Below are 21,481 nucleotides of genomic sequence, written 5' to 3' on the forward strand. Positions count from 1 at the left end.
CATTTTATACAGCCCTGGTAGGGGAAGAAAAAAGTCTGAATGGAATAATTCTGAATACTTGCAGAAAATGGAATATGTCCAAGCATTTTTTGAAGAGATGAATCCATTATGGTGATAACTTTCAGGCTTTACTTTACTAAACACAAATATGAGCTCTCTATAGAGTTCCTGTGAAGTACAGTATTTTTTTTTTTAAGATTTTTTGATGTGGACCATTTTTTTAAGTCTTTATTGAATTTGCCACAATACTGCTTCTGTTCTGTGCTTTTATGGGTTTTTGGCCCCGAGGCATGCAGGACCCCAGCTCGCCTACCAGGGATCCAACCCGCACCCCCTGCATTGGAAGGCAAAGTCTCAACCACTGGACCGTCAGGGAAGTCCCGAAGTGCAGTATTAAAGCATGGCCATTTCCCATCTCTCTCCAAAAATGTCATGGATCCCAAACAATAGAAGAAGAAGAGAATGTTGAACTGTTCCCTTCTGCTACATTCCACCTGCCTCTTCCCCTGACGTTCCCCTGAGATGCAGAATGTTTCTGGGAAAGCAGCCTAATCAAATTGTTTTTTAACTCAAGCCTAAATGGTTAAACTACACGAAGTGTGTAGATCAGAACGTTATCTGTCTCCTATGACCGCTCCTCTGTGTCTAGACTGAAATGACCATATTCCCCCTTCGCTGGTTCTGGGTCCCGGGGGTGTGGCAGGGGGAGGTGATGAGGTCCCCCTCCTCCCTGTGTCCACGGACTGGCTGAGGGGCTGGGTGGGGACCTGCCAGTCTGCCCACGCAGGCCCGCTTCACTGCCACTTCCCTTCCTAGCCCTGTGCTTTCACCAAGGCTGGAAGGGGTCCTGGGTTGCAAGCTGTTGGAGAGCTCTCAGTTCCTCTATAAACTAGGATCTTCTCAGCTGGACTTGGCTACTGCAGTTCACAGAAAACAAAACACACTTTCTAGTTTGGATGACATTGGTTCTGAGAGTTCCCCGGCTAGCAGTTCCCAGCTGTCCTGCAGGCTGAAGCACCCAGGGGGCTGTGGAAGCTGAGCTTTTCACCTGAGGGTGACCCCTGGGGCAAGCAGGAGGGAACGGAGCAGAGAAGCAGCAGCAGCAGAGGAGCAGCAGGTGTCCAGCTCTGCTCACTCTGACTTCCAAAGGTCCTTTGGCAAAATGTCATGGGTTGAGCAGCCAGGAGATACTGATTGGACAGGCCAGCCAGGGCTTTGGGTGTTCGGTGATTATGATGATAATGAAATATATAATGTAGGGCTTGACTTTATTTCAAAAGACACCTTGGAGTCACCTTCCATTTCAGTTTTTCCCACCCTGACACTCTGTGTGGCCTTGGGAAAACAGCTTTTCATTGTTGGCTCTAAGTAAATGTAAACTGCTCTTTGTCTGTCTGTCTGTCAGTTGCCTCTTTTACCGTGAGCCAGGCCCAGGGGGAAGAATGGCAGATAAAACATGCTTGATTCCATCTGTCCTGGTGCTTGCAGTGGTGATTCTCCCACATTTACCCGCTTTGGCCTGGAGGAGGGATCCAAAGGCTGGTAGAGCCATTCCAGGGATAAGGACCCAACCCCCCCATGTAAGAAAACGTTTCCTCACCTCAAGCACCCTACTTTTCTCCTATAAATGCAGAAAAGAAAAAGAAGGCACATCAACAGATACCTGTGGAGTGCCTGCTCTTTGCCCAGCTTTGAGGCTTCTGAAATCTGAATGTAATGACTGGTGTGCCATTTAATGCCAGGTTGGGCCTTGCAGCCTGGTGGTGGGGGAGAGTTTATCTGGAAGGTAAGAGCTGTCTTCACATATCCCTAAGCCTTTCCTGTGGAAGAGGAGATGAAGTTAGAAAAAAACATTTAAATCTGTAGAAAGACAAACGTTATAACTTGGTGCTTTATGCAAATAGGGTGAACTGACTGGGAGAGTTAGCAAGTGCCCCATCTCTGGAAGGTCTTTAGCAGAATTGGACATGGTGTGGGAGTCGGGATTATATGACCTGTGAGGTCCCTGCTGCTAACTCAAGATTCTGTGCCTGGAAGGACTCTCAAGAAATCACTAGGATATCTTACAGATATCCTTGCACCTGGCTTCAAAGATGTATGTGAAACAGTATTCATTGTAGCACTGTTTAGAATGAGAAAAGATTGGAAACTCCACACGTGCCCGTCCGAAGGCTGGTTAAATAAATTATCATATAGCCTTACACAGGATGACTATACCTCATCCATTTAAAAAAAAAAATGTTCTTTATGAACTGTGGCAAGAACTCCAAGATGCATTATTAAGTGGAAAAACCAAGATGCAGAACAGCATATCAGTATGCAGGGTGGTGGAATACATTCATATATTTGCTTACTTGCAAATAGATCTGAGGGATACTTGAGAAGCTGGTTATACTGGTTGCCTCCAGAGAGAAGAACTATAGGCAGCTGGGAGACGGGGGTAGGAAGGAGACTTTTCTCTGAATAATCTTTTGCCTGTTTTGAGTTTTGTGTCAAAAAATAAATATAAGTAAAAATAGGTTTTAAAACTTTAAAAATAAGTTTTACTAGGTCGGAGCACTGTGGACAACAGAGGGGAAGTGGGAAGCAAGCTAACCTTTTATTGATCATCTACTATGAGCCAGGTCTTCGGCCAGATGCCTATGTACGGGATACTTTTAATCCACACAGTCCTTTATGGGAGGCAGTATCCACCCCCGATTTTATGGATGCAGCACTGTGGCGTTTCCGGGGGATGGGGGAGGAAGTACCCTCCTGGCTGGCTGGGTTGTTGCACCTGAAATGGGCAGGGCCAGAGAAAAGGATGCTCTGGGGAGGGCTGGAGGGAGGGGGCCTTTTCTTTAAGGGGCACTGCAGACCTGCCGAGGCACTGCCTGCTTCTGATGCCGGCCTCTGGGCTGCCGGCCGATAAGTCGAGGCACACCCTCTGTTTGCTGCACGGGTCAGATGTTTTGTTTCCTTTGCTTTTGCTGAGCTCAGGGATGGAGTTCGCGGTGTGCATTAACAAGCAGTTAGGTGACTGCTAGAGGAAAAGACCTTCCTGTGCTCCCGGCTGCCAGGGGAGAGGTGGTGCTTACCCTGTGTTGTTCTGCCGGGTGTCAAATGTGCTGCTTTTGCCTGCCAGCTGGAGGCTGGCTGGAGAGCTGTTATTTTTCTGATTGTCAGACCTGAGGCTCCTTACTTGCACTTAGAGGAAAAAACATCCAAGCCCTGGTACAAAAGGTCCTCTTTTCCTTTCTTTAGAAAAAGAGCAGTGAATGAGCTCATTATCACTGCAACCCAGTTGGGGTTGGGGGGGCTCCTCCTCGCTGTCTGGGCCTGCCCCTGGCCAGGTTTCCAGGAGCAGGGGGCTTAGATCTGGCCCAGGGTGACCAAAGCCAGATGGCTGGGACAGGTGGTCCATACAGGGGGCAATGCTGGGGACATTTGGATGCTTTGAGACCAGCTCTCTCTGCTGTGGTCCAGAGGAAGGACAAGTATCTGCACCTCTTCTCCCCTGAATGCAGAGCTGCATCCAGGACTGCCGGCCTCCAGGGATCAAATGATCCTCCATTCAGCGTTATGTGCCCATTCAGTTGCTCTAGAAAATGTCTCCACACCTCAGAGCTGGCGATCATGCAGTAGCAGTTACCTGTTGAAGGCTTACAAATTGCCAGGCACTGCTCTAGGCGCTGGGGGTATAGCATGGAACAAAGCTGGCAAAGCCTCTGCCCTCATGGAATTTAGATTCTAGCATGAGCCGTGAAGGGTGCCAGCACTGGCCTGCTCTTGTACCCTCTGCCCAGTTTCTGCTGGGTCTGGAAGAGCTGGAGGGTGGGGGGACTGACATATAAATTGCCTTGGAAGGGAGGCTCTTGGGCGTTTCCAGCAGCTGAGCTCCGATTGTTACTCGCTCACTCCCTTCAGAGCTCGTCTTTAGACCCTACAGGGCTGTGGCCAGAGAAGAGCCTTTCTTGATCTGAGCGCCATGAGCTCTGAAACCTTGCAGGTTGGTGCTGGACCTTGGCATTGTCTGGAAGAGACCCGGAGGCCTACCCCGGTGTGTGCGCTGACGGTGAGCTGGCAATGTTTGACTCGAGCCTGACAGCCTTTCCTTTTTGTTCCTCTTTTCTTCCATCTCAGATTGAGAAGATCATGAGCTCTATTGGAGAAGGGATCGACTTTTCTCAGGAACAGCAGAAGATCTCAGGTATGGTACCAAGCAGCCATTTTCCCCGTGGAACACCGCCCTCTGGGTCCCTTCCAGCTCAGGTTTTTCTCTGACGCAGAAGACAGACATTTCAGGGGTGAGAGAAGTCAGCCTCAGACCACGTCACTCACTTACAATTCGGAATCTCATGTGTCCACACAGCCCATCTAGCTGTTATTTTAGGAGCCATGACTCCTTTTACATAGTGGAGGGAGAAGTGTACAAATTGAATTTTAGCCTATTAGGAAGCGCTTTTATAAAAAGTGAACGATTGTCACTTATTCATCATTGTTTTCATAAATGTAGGCTTTCTCTGATTGGCTTAATGTGGAGTGCTCCTCGTGTTGGTCTCCCAGCTTCCCAGGCGGCTCTGGCATTACCTCTTCATGGGCACGTGGCTTTCGTTCACCTGATCCGTGGCAGCGGCCGAGCACTGGGTTGGACTGTTTAGCTTGCATCGCCTGGAAGGGTTGGCTCTGCTGTTTCCTCCTTGTGTCTGTTTCTCCACTTTTCCATTTACTTAGGCACTCATCATTTTTACTTCAAATCACTGTTACTTGGGGTATTCTTTTCATCTCAAAGCCCTACAGGTGAGGCCTGCCTCTGTTTCCTTTGTTTGAAACAAAGGAACTAGGGAGGCCATACCTGAGCTGTTTTTCTTGGTAATAGAATTATGGTTGTGTTACTTGCTCAGGTGAGGTGACATCTTAAAGGTGCCTCCCAGAGCACCTGTTGCACCCCCTCCCCCAAGCATCTGAAGACAGAACTGCCACCAGTGCGTCTGGGCTGAAAGCAGCTTGGGAGCCTGGCCTCTCCCCCTTATTGGGGAAGTGCCTCTCTGCCCTGAAGGGGTGGCTTCCTTGTTCACACAGGAGGCTCCATCCAGGATTGACCTGTAAGCCCTGAGTGACACCTCTAGTTCCTCCATGGGCCTCTGGCCCTGGCAGGAAGTCTGAGGGATGGGGGCAAGTGTGCACGTCAGGGAGAAAGTTGCTGCTGAGGCCATGGGGCTTGTGGAGAGAGCATGGGCTCTGGAGCCACAGCCCTGGTTCAAATCCTGATTCTAGATACCTTTGTGTCCAGGGCGAGTCGCTTACTCCCTCCGAGCCCGCGGTTTCCCATCTGCAACATTTGGATATAGTACTTCTCTCTTATGTTTGTTAAGAATAAGTAATATATACAAACACTTGAGCTAAAGAGGTACTCAGTAAATAGTAGTTATGCTCATTTTTCTCCAGGAAATGATTACTTCCTCATATCGACAAACCTGGAGAGGAGGGGCGTCTGCCCTCCTGCCTTGTCTCCCTCCACCCTTTTTCCCACTGGGCTCCTTCAGCCCTGTTTCCCTGGGCTCTAGCAGAGAGGGTCCGGTTGGGTTGGGTTCATCTTTGCCAGTCTTGGATTATGCTGAGGGTCTGCACAAGTGACTCTTCTGGCTAAGAGTTTGTGGCTCTCTTTCCAGGCACTTGCCCACACGCAGTCCGGGGAGCTTTCCTTCTGTTGTGGTTTGCAGGCTTTTACCAAGAGCGTGTGTTTGTTGGGAATAGATGTTCAGGACCGAGACAAACACTGTTGCCATGTGCTTTAGGGGCAGCAGGTATGGGTCTGATGCAGTCAGCTCAGTTGAGGCTGCTTTCTGCTTCCCTGTACCCCTCTGCATCTGAGGAGCCTACATCAGTTGCATGTGCTTGAGAGATTGGGGCAGAATCAGGCCATTACCTCCTGGCTTTGATAAAACAGGAGATGTGGCAGCCCTTCCTGGAAAACACTCTTCTGGAAGAGCCCTTCTCCTTGGAGCTGGTGACACTGAACCCTTTCCTTGCCCTGTGGGCCCCACTTTCCAATCCTTGCCCCCCACGAACTCATGTGAATGGCAAGAGTTGGTCCAGCTACCCCCTTAGGTTTCTGGATCCCAGCACACAGTTTTGTTTTAGCAGCATTGAGTTGAGCCATCCTCCATACCCCAGCTTAGGAAAGTCGAGGGCGGGCACAGGAAGGTGGCCATGAGCAGAGGGTGCGTCCACCGGTGCTGCAGAGTCCCAGCTCGCAGTATCTCCATGGCGGCCAGGCTGTCAAGAATGGAGAGCGTGGGCTCAGGCCTGCCTGTGACCTCTGTCTTCTGTCTGATGGGTCGGGAGGGGGGGTCTCCCCAGGACCTCGGGGAACACCAGCCTTCAGCTCAGACCAGAGCAGATTTCTTGTTTATTCTGAATGATCATTGTCAGAGTTCATGTTGTCCTTGGGCTTCTGGATCTAGGAGAAGAGACCTGGGCTGTGGGGTTGCCATCCTGGGAGGAGGAGCAGGCGTGCCAGCCAGCAGCCCTTAACTAAGCATGGGATTGCCTGGTGTGACTGGTTTTGCAGAGGGTTGTGTCCTGAAGTGCCCCAATGTGGCACTTGAATCTCACTCTTCTTTTGGGCTGTGGGCCTCCGAGTGGCCAGCTCTGGAGCTGGTTACCCGTATCGTCGACAGGCATGTTTTACAACTCATCCCACTGTCAGGAGTCCAGGGAGGGCGAGCCTTCCCCCTGGCCTGGGCCACTCTGGCTGCTGTCATCAAAGACCTGTTCTGTCTAGCCGGCAGAAGAGAACGCTTGACTTTCTCTTGCTGAAGCCAGCCGTTTAGCTGTGGAGTAGCTGTTAAATGCAGGCTCCTCTAGGGGCCTGATCTCCCAGCACACAGAGCCCCTTCTTCACCAGGGCCAGCCTGTTGGGATGCAGGTGCCTCCCAGCACGTTTACCGGGTGACACGTGGTCCCTGGGTTTGTGTCTCTGTACACGTTACCGTTTCTGTCTCCTCAGCTGTACTGGGGGTTTGGTCCTGGTTTCCCCTTGTCCTTGGCGCCTCTTCTCCATGTCCTCCTCCGCCAGATAGTGAATGGCCTGCTCTGGGCCTGGCACTTCTCTGCTGGGCTCTGACGGCCTGGAGAGAAGTCTCTTCCCAAGTTGTTTGGTGCGCTCACCTGAGGACTATCAGTTGTAATGTCCTTATTTTGTCATCTGTTTTTGTGATACCGAGCGGCTTATCTGCCTGGCAGAGAGGCACAGTCATTCCTGAAGTGGGGGCGGGGGTCACTAAACCCGTGGGCTGTGCCCTCAGGACAGTGTCCCTCCTCTGTCCCCTCTCTGGCTGTCCTAGAAGCTATCGGCCAAAACTACAGAACTGTTCCTTCTCTATTCTCCCTGATAAGCTGTTTCCAGCCCCTGGGCCTGGAGGTACAGTTTGGCCGTCTCTCCTGTACGCGTGTGTATTAGGCAACAGCAGATATTGGAAAATCTGTCGTTTTGCTCCAGTGCTGGTGCTGCTGTCTCCTTCTCCCTCCGTGGCAGAAGCAGCAGCTTCTGCTGCGATGTCCGATCCCTGATGTATTTTCCTGAGTGTGGAAGGGAGGAGGGTGGGGAGGGGAGGAGGGTGGGAGGGCCAGACCTTATGAGAGCGAGCAAGGACTGTGGAGCCGGCAGCAGGCAGCGTGGAGCCCAGGAGCCTGTAGACAAAGCATTCTGCTGCGGTTCTGGACGCGCACACATCCACCAGCAGCAGGCTGGACCACGGCTGCCTGGCCAGGGGATTACGAGCAGGAATGAATCAGCCACCGGGGGACACTTGACATCAAGGGCATACAAGAGCCTGCCGCTTAGGTTTCTGGAGCAGACGGCCCCACTCCAGGGCAGGGGAGCTCAAGCAGCCCCCAGACTCGGCATCTCACAGTGCTGCTGCAGTGTGCACTGGGACCCTGACCACCATCTGTTCAGCAGAGGACAGAGGAGAGGGGGAGCCTGGGACAGTGGGTCACCAGGGTCTCCTAGACAACCAAGCCACTTGGCTTCGGCCTGCCCGGAGGGGCAGAAAGTCCCGGGAACAGCATAATGACTTTCACCGTGTCAAGAGTTCTCCGGAGGTGATGTTTTTATAGTTGGTTCTTCTTTTTCCTTCCTTGCACCTCTTCTTCTTCCCTTTTTCCTTTTTTCTTCTTTTATCTGTTCTTGCCCACGAGAACTGGAGAAGTAGGTGGGGTTAAGGCATTCAGCTCAGAACATCCAAGGTCTGCCCGGAAGGGCTGAACTTTTTTCCTCCCTGCACCAGCGCTCCCCTGTTATACCTGAGGAGCGGAGCAAATGCATGTCCTCCCCTCCCTGCTCATCCTCAGAGGAGGACAGCAAGCTCCGGAGACCCTGGGAAGACAGTTGCTGTCTTTATCACTCAGCCAAAGAGAGAGCAGCGCAGAATGGGAATAGACTTGAGCCACCACAGCTCAGCTGACGGAGGACCGCTTCCTTTCTCTCTCCTTTATTGGGCTGGGCTTTGTCTTCTTTAGCCAAGAACTGGATCTGCCCGCCTGCTTTCCAGTCGAGCAGGCAGGCCAGTCACGGGAGCAGCCGGCCACCGTCGGAAGAGGAAGATGAACGCCCAGCCCCCGCCACACAGCCCCGCCCGGGAAGGCGGCCCCGCGGACAGCGGCCTGGCCCGGGAGACGCCCCGCTTGCTGGCAGCCGGAGTCTAGCTGGGGACCCGGCTCCCGGCCGGAGCTCCGGCCCATGCGCGCGCCTGCCCGCCCGCACCGCGCCGGCTTGAGCCTCTGAGCACGAAGGGCCGGTGGCCATGGTTTGCTTGTTCCGGGACTGCTGGGGAAAGACAAGTAAAAGTCTCCTTTCTCCCCGTGCCGGGTTCCTGCTGCTTGTGTTGCATGCGCTGGCTCCCCGTGACCGTGAACGGAGTCTCGCTGTGGTCGCTGTGCCTCTGTCCCTTCGCTGCATGAAGAGGCGCGCTCGCCCCTGACCGGCCTGTGCTGCAAGGTCGCGGGACTTGTCCCACGTCCCCGGCACCTTCTGGTGCCCGTGGGGACAGACTTTCTGAAATACCTCCGTGGAGGCGGACAAGCGCCGACCCGGAGAGCGTTGGGGCTTGGCTCCCCGGACCCCTGGGCGGCGGCCGTGCAGGTGCTGTGAGGCCCCGGAGCAGCAGGACCCAGGGGGGCGCGTGAGTGGGCGGTGGCCGCCCGGTGCCCTTGGCGCACCCACGGAGGAGGGGCCGCGGGGCCACCGCTCTCCCGCCTCTAGTACGGAGTGTGGCTGCTTTATGGTAATGACTATGATGTGGCAGTGCCATCTGTCTTCCTCTGAGTGCCGCTGCTACCGCCTCAATGGTTTTTCCCTTTTCAAGCGTCTGCCGATTCCTCTCTCGTCAGGTTCGCGGCCGCCGGAGCAGAGCGTCGGGGAGTGGCTGGAGGCCGTGGGGCTGCAGCAGTATGAGAGCAGGCTGCTTCTCAATGGCTTTGACGATGTCCGCTTCCTGGTGAGTGTCCAGGCCCCGGGGGAGACGCTCCCTGCTGCCCAGGACATGCTAGAGTTGGAAACTGTACGTAGATCTTTGTCTCGGGGAAGAGGGGGCTGCATGGCTTTGACCCGGGGCACTCAGCCAAGTGTCGCCTGCTTCCTCAGCTCCGCTCCGGACACGGCCCTGTAGGGAGAGCTCTTTGCAAGTTTGCGTCCGAGAAGAAGTGTCTCTGATGCACCCATTGGCCCCATCCCAGCTCTCTTTCAGACCCCAGGCAGTGGGTGGCTCCGAGAATTGAGGCGCACGGGACAGCCGGGTCCCCCTGGCGACTCCCAATCTCAGCCGGACACCAGAAGTTCCCTTTGTTCCCCGAAACTATGCCGTGGAGCCCGTAGTCACTGAAGCCGGGAGCCTGGTCTCCCTCAGGAAGGCTGAGTGTCTGGCAGGGCCGTGGCCTCAGAGGTGACCCAGACGAGAGGCTGAGCTGGGGGTGGGAAGGATTGCTTCCTTTTCTGAGCTATAACTTTGCGCGCTCTTCTTGCAGAGCACAACGGCTCAGAGAAAAAGAAAAGAAAAACCCAAGTGTCTTTTCTCAGGCTCCCCGTGGAGTAGGGGCCCGGCTGGGACCCTGGGCTCTGGACCCAGTGCCCCCTGTGTCAGTCCAGCAAGCAGCTCAGGGTGGGCTGCCCATGACCATCCCTCTCCTGGAAGCCCTCCCGAGATGTCCTCATGGGTCGGGTCCGCGCTTTGGCTCCGGCTCCCAGGCAGCCCCGGCTGCCCCAGGGCAGGTGTTGAGCGCAGTGGTGACGACAGAGCTGACACGCCTTGTTAGTGCTCTGTGTGCGGGCAGTTGTGGGACAGTGGTTTGCATGTATCCACTCATTGATTCTCCCAGCAGCCATGAGATATGCTCTCTTATCAACATCTCCGTTTTCCAGATGCAGAGCAGTGGAGTGTCTTGCTCACGCCCACAGCTCCGGGAATTGGTGGGGTAGGAACGTGCGCCTGGCACCCGGGTCCAGGGGTCCTGCTCTAACCACCGGGATGCACGGCCACTTTCTTACTCGTGGATGAGGGGAGTGGGAATGGAACCATTCATATGCTTTAAGTCGCCCTGTTGCACGTGTTATGTCAGGAGCTGGTTTGAGGCTCCTCCTTGATTCCTGGCGGGCCTATCCCCCACTCTGACAATTCCCAGAACGCAGTCCCGAGTGGATGCTGAGTTACCTTCACTCCCTGAAGCAGACCTCTTACCCCCCAGCTCCCTCACTGCCATGGTTGAGGGGCGGTGGTCGGTCGGCCCAGAGCTCCCCCGCCCTCTCCTGTCCAGAGTGGGTCTCTGTGGGGTTTTCACCAACAAGGTGGCATCAGGTGCCTCCTGAGTAGAGGGCCACCCAGGGAGCTGGCCTGGGGCTCCCAGGGGGACCCTGACTGGGACCGCTCACCTCACCTGGGCCGTCTCCATCCTCAGGGCAGACAGCGAAGGCTGCTGCAAACCACCTTTCCAGAACCAGTTTCGGGCCAGTTATTTTTCAGCTTTTAAAAATCTTAGGTTGTAAAATAACAATTTTTTTAAGTTGAACTGAGTATATTTATAGTTGTTATAAACTAATCCCTGACTCACCATGTTCTATGAGGAAGGCTGACAAACAAGGTGGAGGTGGGGGTTCAGCCAGTGAGTGAGGACACTTGGCCCTTGGTGCTGGGTGTTGAGGGGCCTTCCCTCTCTGAGCGCTGGCCGTCAGATGGGCAAGGGAGGGTGGCCGTGGATGTCACAGAGTGTCCCCTCCCTATGCTTAGGAATCTTAGGGGCTGAGCTCTTGACTTCTCACCCCTCCTCTTGCTAGTTTGAAAAGGCTAAGATTCCTAAGCCTTGAATATCAAGACTCCTTTAAAAGTGCTTCCCTGGGGCTTCCCTGGTGGCGCAGTGGTTGAGAGTCCGCCTGCCGATGCAGGGGACACGGGTTTGTGCCCCGGTCCGGGAAGATCCCACATGCTGCGGAGCGGCTAGGCCCGTGAGCCATGGCCGCTGAGCCTGCGCACCTGGAGCCCGTGCTCCGCAACGGGAGAGGCCACAACAGTGAGAGGTCCGCGTACCGCAAAAAAAAAAAAAAAAAAGTGCTTCCCTGTCACCCCTGTGCTCTGACTGGAAAGTAGCTGGGCGGGCCCTGGGCCAAACATCCACGCAAGATGCAGGGCCTCTGTTAGAACACGTCTGTTTCTATTTGGGAAGGGCACTCATTGAGGGAGGCCAGCAGCTCAGTTCTTCCAGGGCCTTCCAGGCCCCTCCTGCTGCCCTGGGTGCGAGCTGTTCCTCTCTCTCCTCTCGGTTCTGGAGGGGCAGCTGGCAGGCGGAGTCCGTGCAAGAAGGAATGCTGATTACACCACAGCCTAGCCTGTCCCTTCTCAGACCTCGAGTGGCCTGAGTAGCCATGCAAAGTATCCTGGGTAATTGCATGTAAGTTGCCAGATGGGCTGCAAGGCTAATTAAGTTTTAGCAACCAGAAAAAAGAGGAAGAAAACACACAAGAAGGGAGCATTTTTGTTTAGAAACATTCCCTCCTTGCATATGGTATAACTTACATCATGTTAGCTGTGGTATTATCCCCGTGTGGTTTGGTTTCCAATAGGCTGTAAATGTTTCCCTTAGTTTTGAAATACCCTGGAGACTCTTCTACAAGATGCACAAGTGGCTCCCAGGAAGCCATCCAGACTCTAGATGTAGTAGGAACATCTGGAAACTGATAGCTTCTATGGAATCTCCCTGTGGCGGGCTCCTCCGAGCTGTTGTGGGAGGAGTATAGGGCATTTGAGGGGGGTCACGCAGCTCCCTCTCAAGGTGGAAGGGACTTTAACATCGTGTGGTCTCATCATCCCCTCTGTGCCCGAGTCCCCTCCAGATGAGCTCTGCCGTGATGTTTTCCCAGTAACGGGCTTCTCCACGTTACAGAGGCATAGCCCATTCACTCTGCATTGCTCGGGCTGGTTTAGAGCATTCTTTATATTGAGCCAAAATCTGTTTCCTTGTGGCTTCTGTCCATTGAACCAGGTTTACCTTTTGGGGCCACACAGAACACACGTAAGCCCATTAGAAAATTGAAGACCTCTGTCATGGCCTCCTGGGTCCTGTCTTGTCTAAGCTCAACACCCTCTTTCTCTTGGCTCTTCCTCCTGTGATGTGATGACTGAGCTGGACCAGCAAGCATTGCACCTTGAACTTTATTCACACCCTCTTGTCTGCAGGCAGAAAGGGCCTCTGATTTGCTCGGGGCAGGGGCAGGGCAGCATGGTCTGCCAGGTGCTCGCTCCCAAGGCTGATGGGGCTGACCCCAGACCCTGGGAGAAGGGGCGGGGAATCAGGCTCACACATCTGCTGGCCAGCCCACCACACTGGCTCGTGCATCAGAGCCAGTTCCATTTTTTTCACCACAAATCTTGTCCACAGGAAATAGGCTTTCTCGGGAGAAGGGAGGAAATGCAGTTAATGAGCGCAGAAGGAAGGTGATTTGTGGTTGGCAGGTTTGCAGCTCAAGCGTGCTGGTTCAGGTCTTTGTATCTGGGGCTCGGCCTGCCCTCCCTTTACGGAAGTGTTCATTGAGTAAATGGCGGTGCTCCTCACGCTGAGGTATGACGTGGACATTTAAAAAGGTTTTTAAGACTGATGTGGAGAAACATCAGCTTGGAGTGTTGAGTGAAGAAATTGAGACACAAAAATCCATGTGCAACATGACCTTAATTTTCAAAAAAGAAAACATCTAGAGGTGCAGGGAGTGAGCCAAAATGTTTTCCACAGTCAATTATCTCGGGGATTATGGGTGGCTTTATTTTCTTTTTTTGGAGTGAAATAGATTTTCTGCATTTCTTACAATGAATAGATCTGAAATCAGAAAAGCGGATAATGTAGGAGCCTTAAGGAACTTGACAGATGAGCTGGGAGAAGGGAGCACACAGCGCGATAGTAACAACAGAGCGGCCGAGTATTAAGTGCTGCCGCGGGGAGGAGGCCCTGCGCTCACCCAGGGTTCACCGCCTGCCGGGCACTGAGCTGGCGCCCAGCCCTGGGGCGGTTGTCCGTCAAGTCGCAGACGGGGCCGCTGGGGCCCAGAGGGTGGAGACACTGCCAGGAAGTGGCAGAGCTGGGACGCTAGCCCAGATCTGTCCAACTTTGAACCCCTGGGTTCTACTTGCTGTCCTGAGGGTTTTGTAGAGGCCTGCAGGACTTGGAAAGACTCCAGGGAGAGGCCCACACTGTCTGTGGTGAGGGGGGAGTCTGGCTCGAGGTGCAGAGAAGGGCAGGGCCCTGACTGGGCAGCAGAAGTGGGCCGGGCCTGACTGCTAGGGGCCTCGAAAGCACGCTCTGGGGGAGCCCTGAGGTCTCTGAGCCCTGGGCCTGGGGGGCAGGGTCCTGTGGCTGTGCCCTCCCCAGGCAGAGCTTCCCGGGAGTCATGGTGCCCCTTGACAGCAGGGTGGAGTGGAGAGCAGGCACGTGGGAGGTGGTCGAGACTGGGTGTTGGACAAATGGAAAGTGGAAATGAGTCTGGCAGCGGGCTCGGGATGGACTGGAAACGGAGACTGAGCCGGCAAGCCCGCTGCCTCTTAGGGGCAGCGTCGGGGAGGCCTCGTGCTCCTCCCATGCATTTATTTATTCACGGGCTTCTGCCACATGCAGGCAGCCTCCCCCTGTTTTCCTGTCTGTTTCTGAGACTGTGCCAGCTGGTCCCACGAGTGGGAGAGAGATGGCAGGTGAAGAGGACCGAGCCCTGCAGGAGCTAAAGGCAGAAGCTCAGCAAGGAGGTCCTTCTTTATTGGCTTCCGTGAAGCTTTCCAGCCAGGTCCCCAGACCCCCGAGCTTCCCTTCCTGCTCCTGTTCCCCAGATTAGCCACACTCTTCAGCCCCAGAAGCCGGCTTCATGTGTGCAGCCGGCCGTGCCCTAGGGTTCCCGCCCTGGCTCCCCACGCCACCTCCTCACCGCGACCCTCCGATGTCCCTCCCTTTGTCTTCTTTCCTCCCCGTCTTCAAGGGGCCGCTGCGGGCACTGCTGTCAGGTTGCCTCCCTCCCTCGACTTCTCTGCACCAGCTCTGGCCCATCTCTGCGGAGCACTCTGGAAGCTGACTGCTCAGTGGGGTGTGGCTGTGGTGGGGGTTCCTGGGCCCCAGCGTGCAGCAGGGCCTGAGAGGGAGAGCTCCCTCAGCCGGGTCACTGGTGGGGCGATGGAGCCAAGGCTTTGAGAGGAATGTTCTTAGACAGGTGTGGATCCTGCCTCCCGGACTAAATTCTGTGGTCACTTAAGAACTTAGCTCCTCAGTGTCCCAGCAGTTGAGGTGGTTCCTCGTCTCTGCTGGGCCCTTGAACCTTGAGATGAGAGCCAGGCTCCCTTTCCGGGCACGTGTGCTCTCTTGCTCTCCCTGGAGTTATTCAGAGTGACAGCGGCTCGAATTATTCAGGATCCAGCTCTACGTGCCCCCGGTGCTGCTCTGGCCTTCTCCGGTCCCCTTCACAGTGGAAGGGAGTTTGAGAACTATTTGCATGTCTGTTGATTTAACTAACTGCACCTTAGGATGGAACTGGACTGGTGAACACATCCTGTTGATGTAGCTTCCAGTTGCCGATATCCCAGTGTGAGCAGCAGCAGGGGGTTCCTTGCTGGCATCTCAGCACGTCCGTTGTGTTCGGTTAGTAGACGACCCCCCCACCCAGTGTACACGTGCAGCGGTGCAGGGGGCAGAGCAGTGGGGCCCGTGTGTCTCTGTCAAATGTCAGTTATAACTCAGATGTCCCCGGGCATCCCTGAAGCCAGTCTGTGGACTCCTGGGGTCCACGGACAGCACTTTCAGGACTCTGGGATTAAGTCATTGGCTCCAGGCTGCTCCTCAAGCAGACAGCTGAGCTGTGGCTGGAAGCTGGGTCTCCTGGGCCCAGATCAGTGCCTTCGCCTCCCACTCTGGTCCTCATGCCCCCCCTTCACCGGAAGATGCTGAGACTGGGCCACAGGCTCAGCACATCCTCCAAGGTCAGAGCCAGTGGGCTAGGCCAGCACATCACTCGAGGTGCCCGTCGGGTCAGGCAGACCATTCCCTCCGCCCACTGTGTGTTGGAGGCTGTTCTGCAAAAGGCTGGCAAAGGAGCTGGTGGGGCCCAGACCACAGTAAGCTCTCGGCACTGGCTTGGAGCTACCGGAGGCCTCTGGACCTGCAGCTGCTGCCACCACCACAGGCCAGTGGCAGGCATTCTTGCCCTCCACCCTCAGGGAAGGGCCAGGCCCGCAGGCAGCTGGCTGAAGCCACAGTTAAGGAAGCTGGATAGGGCAAAGCTTAGGAGAAAACACGGGGTTCTAATTACTCGCACTGAGAACCAGCTGAGAGTCGGGAGACCTGGGTCTCCTCCAGGCGCCCCTGTGTGATTTGGGGCAGGTGGCTCTGCCTCCCTCCCCGTCTGTCCGTGTCCCATGGAATCTCATTTGACCGCTTCCTTCTGCACATAAGCTCTGAAGGGGGCACAGTGTTAGCTGTGGTGACACACAGCAACGATCGAGACTGACCGTGGCCTTGGCCGTGTGTGGGAACGTAAGGTGGTGATTTCTCTGCAGCGGAAGCAGAAATCGGCTTTGTCCTCAGGTCCATGAGGTTAAAGCCTGCTTTGGGTGGTCTCAGATCCAGGCCCTTTGACTCTGGCTGATCTGGGCTTGGCTAGTCTGCACTGGTGATTTGGGGGTGAATATGGCATCTTGACCTCAGATGAGGCCTCAGAAAGGCAGGTGTTCGGGGGTGGCGGGCAGCAGATGGATGGAAGGATGCTGCTCCTGGTACAAAGAGAAGGGGGACACCGGGGACCTGCCTGGGAGAACAAGGGTTATGAGGGGTGTTGCCTCCCTGAACGCAGGAGGAGAGCCGTCCCTGACAGCCCTTCCCTTGAGACTGACAGGGGAGAGGGGCCTGGCTTCTGGAACTAGGAGCTGGTAACATTTGCACTTCATCCTCATCTTGGAACTAGTTACTCTCTGTCACCATGGAGTTCTGTCTCTCCAGCTGAGGACATGGCTGGGCCGGGTAGGGGCGGGGATCGTTAGGAGAGCAGGGGCTCTGGGTCAAGCCTGGGCTGCTCCTGTTACTGAGGCTGGTGAGCTTTTTATAAGGCCACCCGTGAGCTGGGGGAGGATGTCAGTTTGGGAAGTTCTGTGACCAAGTTCCAGGGAGGCAGGAGTCAGCTGGGCCAGGCAGCGGTGAACAGGTGAACACAGGAGGAACCAATGAGCGCCGGTTCCTGCCGGCAGGTTGGCGCTCAGCACCGGGAATTCATTGTTTAACCTGGACAGGCAGGTGGCTTTGCTCCTGTTCATAAGGTTCTGACTTTGTAAGGGATTTGAACCCAGTTCTTATTCCTTTATACCACAGCTGCCTTGTGTGCTGCACAGAAAGCCCTCAGCCCCTGGAGGAGTAGACGCGTGATGCTTCAGGGAGCATGGCTGCTATTTTCCATCATTATTAAGATTTTTAGGCCACAACAGTGAGCAGCAGAGCCCTGCCCCTCCTTGCTTCCTCTTCCCTTTCCCAGTGCTCCTTCCCACTCTCCCTGGGCCGGCCCGGGTCTGGGGCTATGGTCTGGGCGAGGAAGACTCGTGTGCTCATCCCTCTCCCTCCTGGCTCACCCACTAGTGTGCGTGTGTGGTCACTGCAACCCCAGCCTGGGAAGGCGGTCCTGGCTCAGGCCAGGGTCCTGTGCCATGTTCAGTGACCCTCCCCCCAGATGACCATGCCCACGACAACTCCGTCATTGTGGCCAGTGACATGTTCTGGGAACGGTAGAAAACTACGTGCAAAGGAGGAGCCAGAATGTCCAGTGGCGGGTGAGATTATGGGATGCCCAAGAACTAGAGAGTGTGCAGTGGAAGCAGGTGGTTACGTGTCACGAGGAGGTGTGTGCACGCAGTACATCAGCATGTGGAAAAGCAGGTTAAATAAGTAATACATATACCACAATCCCAACTTTTGCTTCTTTTTTTTTTTAACAATAAAAGCTTAGAAAAATACACTGAAATGCTAGAAGTGATCCCAATCTCAGTTTTTAAAAAATATTAAGCCACTTAGAAGAATTCATCAGAATGGTAACCCTGGGGTGTTTTTTTCCCCCCAGAGGTAATGGATTTATAAGTGACTTTTACATTTTTCTTTGTACTTTATTAATTTTCAGAATTTTTTATAATAGACATATAACTTTTCTACTCAGAAAAAAAATTATTTATTTATTATTTTTATTTTTATTTTTTTTGCGGTACACGGGCCTCTCACTGTTGTGGCCTCTCCCGTTGCGGAGCACAGGCTCTGGACGCACAGGCACAGCAGCCATGGCTCACGGGCCCAGCCGCTCCGCGGCATGTGGGATCTTCCCGGACCGGGGCACGAACCCGTGTCCCCTGTATTGGCAGGCGGACTCTCAACCACTGCGCCACCAGGGAAGCCCTATTTATTTATTTTGTTAATATGAGGGAGAGATAGAAGCAGGGCCCAGTGGAAATCTACAAAATTCTGGAAGGCAGAGAGGCAGCATAAGTATCACATTGAACTAGCCAGGACCCAGGGAAGCTCTGAGCTACCCCCTTGGTGCACAGAGACTCTGGAGGATGCCTCGGGCCCAGGTGGAGATGTGGGGGCCTCTCACCCACCGAGCTGCTTATCTGCTTAAGGGAGCTTTAGCCGCTCAGGCAGGCGCCACAGATCAATACAGCCATGGGTGTGGTGAGTATCGGCTGCTCAGTTCACTCAGGCTGGTACTTCCCTCATCCTCCCATGCTTCCTTCCCTTAATTAGAGAAATCTGCTCTTAAGGTCTTTATTTTTTTTATCTTTTTTATTTTTTTTAAGAAAATAGTTTTGTCTTTCTTATTCTAAGTGCTAGCTCCCATTTTCTCAGTGCTTTTTAGCAATTAGAGGTTTTTAACATTTATACACTTGCCAATTTTCAATATTATCATAAAATAAAAATTAGAAAATAAGGTAGAAAATTGAGTGTTCTGCCTTGAAAAACAAAAAAAAGTTTAGTGTTTTATCCCAACGTTGTATTCTCCTTCACTCTGTACATTCCACTTTCCCATTCTTGGAGATAAAAAATGGGGTTAGAAACTTTAAAATATGACAGACTATACAGAGCAAGTAGCTGGTGCCACACCTACCTGGTTGCCACAGCATTTGGGAACTGAGCCCGTGATTTCAGGAAAATGACTAAGTAGTTGAAAGCGTCAGTCTGATCCGTGTTTCTAGCTGATGAGGACGTCCTCTTGAGGAAATGCCAAATGCTCTTTAGGCTCACTGACTGTGGTTGCTTCTGGAGAGAAATTTCATCAGGGAGAACACTGCTAGCAAATATTCCCAAGTTCAGATATGGGATTCACTTGGGAAGAGGTCTCACGGATCGGCAGCTAAATGCTTTGTGTTCTGTGTGTCTCATATTTACATTTTACCATTCTCAATTCGGAATGGCCTCCCTGAAGACGGCACTCCGCTCATGCACTTTCAAAAACAGCTGGAAGTTTCTCTAAGACCTTTGATGACTGGGGCACAGCCACACAATATCTGAACTTATTTCCCACACAATTTGAACGTCATACTTCAAATTGAAGTTTGTTTTAATTTTTTGTTGTATTTAACTCTAACCTCTAATATTTAATGTTTTAAGATCTTAATTTGCATTTTCATGTGTGTCCAGGTTGAGCCCCCACCCCCAGCAACGCCGTTCTCCCAATTCCGTTCCTCCTCTGTCTGGAGCAGCTCTTCCCACAGTCCCTGGCTCCTTGAGGCCCAAGAAAGGACTGGGAGGCAGAGAGGAGAGGGAGGGGCTGCAGGGGAAGCACCAGTGCCAGGCTTTTCCCCTGAGGCAGAATCAGGCTGGGACTGTAGCTCTGTCCCATTCTTTCTCCCCCAAGAGAGGAGGTTTCAGCCTTTGTTTTTTTTTATGACTCCTGACAGGAGAAATTGCCAAGTGAGGAGAGAGAGGATGAGAGAGAGAGAGAGGGAGAGAGAGAGAGAAAATACTGAATATGGAAATGAGGCTGGAGGGGGCCGGGCAGGTGGAAAGTCTGGATACCACTGCTGAGAGATGAAACCCTGTCCCAAGGCGAGTGCAGTCTAGCGCTGCTCTGCCCAGTAGTCACGCTTCCATCAGAACATACAGGCCTTTGCTCGGGTGGAGGCCAGGTCCTGCAGGGGCTGATACGGGCCATGGTGGGGCCAGAGCAGGAGAGCCCAGGTGCACCGTCTCCTAGCCTGCTTTTCCACACGCTGACATACTGCATGCACACACCTACCCAGGAGGAGGAGGTGTTGTGGCATTGCTCCCACCTCTGTGGCTGGGAACCCCTGCCCTCCTGTCCCCTCTCCCTCAGGGACGGAAGCCAATCAAGCCAAGTGTCAACTAGTTATGTTTCAGATTTCGCTTAGGCGGATGAGCTATTCTACTTGATGAGCTCCCTAACTATTCACTCACTAGGAACTCGGAACAGGGCCTGGCACATAGTCAGCTCTCAGTAAACGTTAGTGTGGTAGAAAGTAAACAAAGTAGGAAGTCCCTTTTCCCCATAAACCTCCTCATGTAAAGGTTTCTAAAAGGTTTCTTCCTCAGGAGGATACAGTAACTTCCAGAATGTTTCTTGCCTTTGAGGATTTGGAGCACCTTATAGTCACCACACAAACTAATCCCACAGAATGTAGATGTGGCAAGTTCAGGAACTCAGGAGGACCCTGCACTGAGCCCAGGACGTGCTGTGGCAACTGTTTGCTTTGATCTTCCATCACATCCTTTGTTTTGGTTTTGTTTCCATTTGCCTCTTTCTCCTCAAAGCTGCATACAGTCCCCAGTTCTCTTGACTGGGGGGTCTGCTTATTGAAGGTCCTGTCCCCATCTGGATCTGGTTTTCCTGGTTGTCAGCCTCCAGTCCAGTATTAATGTTACCCTAAAAGCTTGTGAAGGCTTCTGAGTAAATGTTGGGGTTAACAGTGGGTGTTCAGAACGTCACCACAGTGACACCCTCTTGGAGGTTCACTTGTCAGGTCCTCACTGAGGTGTCCTCATCATCAAGTAGAAAGTCTGGGCAGACAGCCCCCCTGTCTGCTTTTCCCCATCAGCACACCCTAGACTTGGGCCCAGAATGACTGCAGGAACTCGGCGTGGTGACTCCTAGATTCAGGGGTGACTTGGGATCTGGTCAGACCTGGAGTGGTGCCAGGGCCCAGGGGACCTTCTGCAGGCCCATGGCTCCCTAGTGTCCCAGCGGAAGGGTGTGCGTGCGGCCTGAGCAGGGAGTCCAGTCTGCCTTCAGAGCCATCTTTACCTGGAGTCTCTTGAGCTTATGGCTTGTCCTCTTTGTGTACTCTATAGGGCAAAATTTTTGTCACCGTGCGCAGGCTCTGGGGAGGCTCTCACACCAGCAGTCACTACAGCTTGGGTACAAAGGTGAGGCCACCAGTTGGTGGTCTGCGTGAGCTTGCCTGAGTTATTAACTTCTCTATCTGTAAAGTGGGCATAAGTAATACCCACCTCAATAGAATAAAGAGTCCAGAAAAAGCCTTGGAAACAGGAATTTAGGATACCTCAGAAGTCATTTCATATCAGTGGGAAAAGATAGCTCATTCAAGAAATAAGACAGCCTGCCGCCTGGGAAAAATATTAAGTGGATCCTGACCCTTAAAACTTACATCAAAATTAATTCCAGATAGATTAAAGATTTGATTGTAAAAAATGAAACTGTAAAGCTACAGGAAGAAAACGTGAAAGAATTGTTTTAAAAATCCTGGAGGGGGAGATCTTTCTAAGGCTGACAGAACTTAGAGAAGCTCCACGAGAAAAGTGGGTGTGTTCAGGTGCAGGCTGATAGGTTCTGCATGAGCAAAGCCAGCGTAATAGTCCAAAGACAATGACAAACAGGAAAGACACGTGCCTGACTCTTCATAAAGGGTTAATTTCCTTACTATATAAAGAATTCCTACAAATCAAATACAGAAGAGACCAACAGCTCCATAGATAAACA

The 21,481-nt window shown here is 53.2% G+C and overlaps 1 protein-coding gene across 7 annotated transcripts in view; it reads left to right on the forward strand.

The window, feature by feature from the left end:
• The window catches only part of ANKS1A (ankyrin repeat and sterile alpha motif domain containing 1A), a 189,726-nt gene that overhangs the window by 153,794 nt on the left and 14,451 nt on the right, over positions 1-21,481 (forward strand). For all 7 annotated transcript variants that reach the window (XM_082638686.1, XM_082638687.1, XM_082638689.1 and 4 more), the window contains 2 exons: positions 4,123-4,189; positions 9,376-9,482. In XM_082638686.1, the coding sequence (XP_082494812.1) occupies positions 4,123-4,189; positions 9,376-9,482 (174 nt within the window). The remainder of the gene's footprint in view (positions 1-4,122; positions 4,190-9,375; positions 9,483-21,481) is intronic.

The sequence above is a fragment of the Mesoplodon mirus genome, assembly GCF_964341445.2.
Source record: "Mesoplodon mirus genome assembly, chromosome: 12".
In the NCBI taxonomy this organism is placed as follows: Eukaryota; Metazoa; Chordata; class Mammalia; order Artiodactyla; family Ziphiidae; genus Mesoplodon; species Mesoplodon mirus.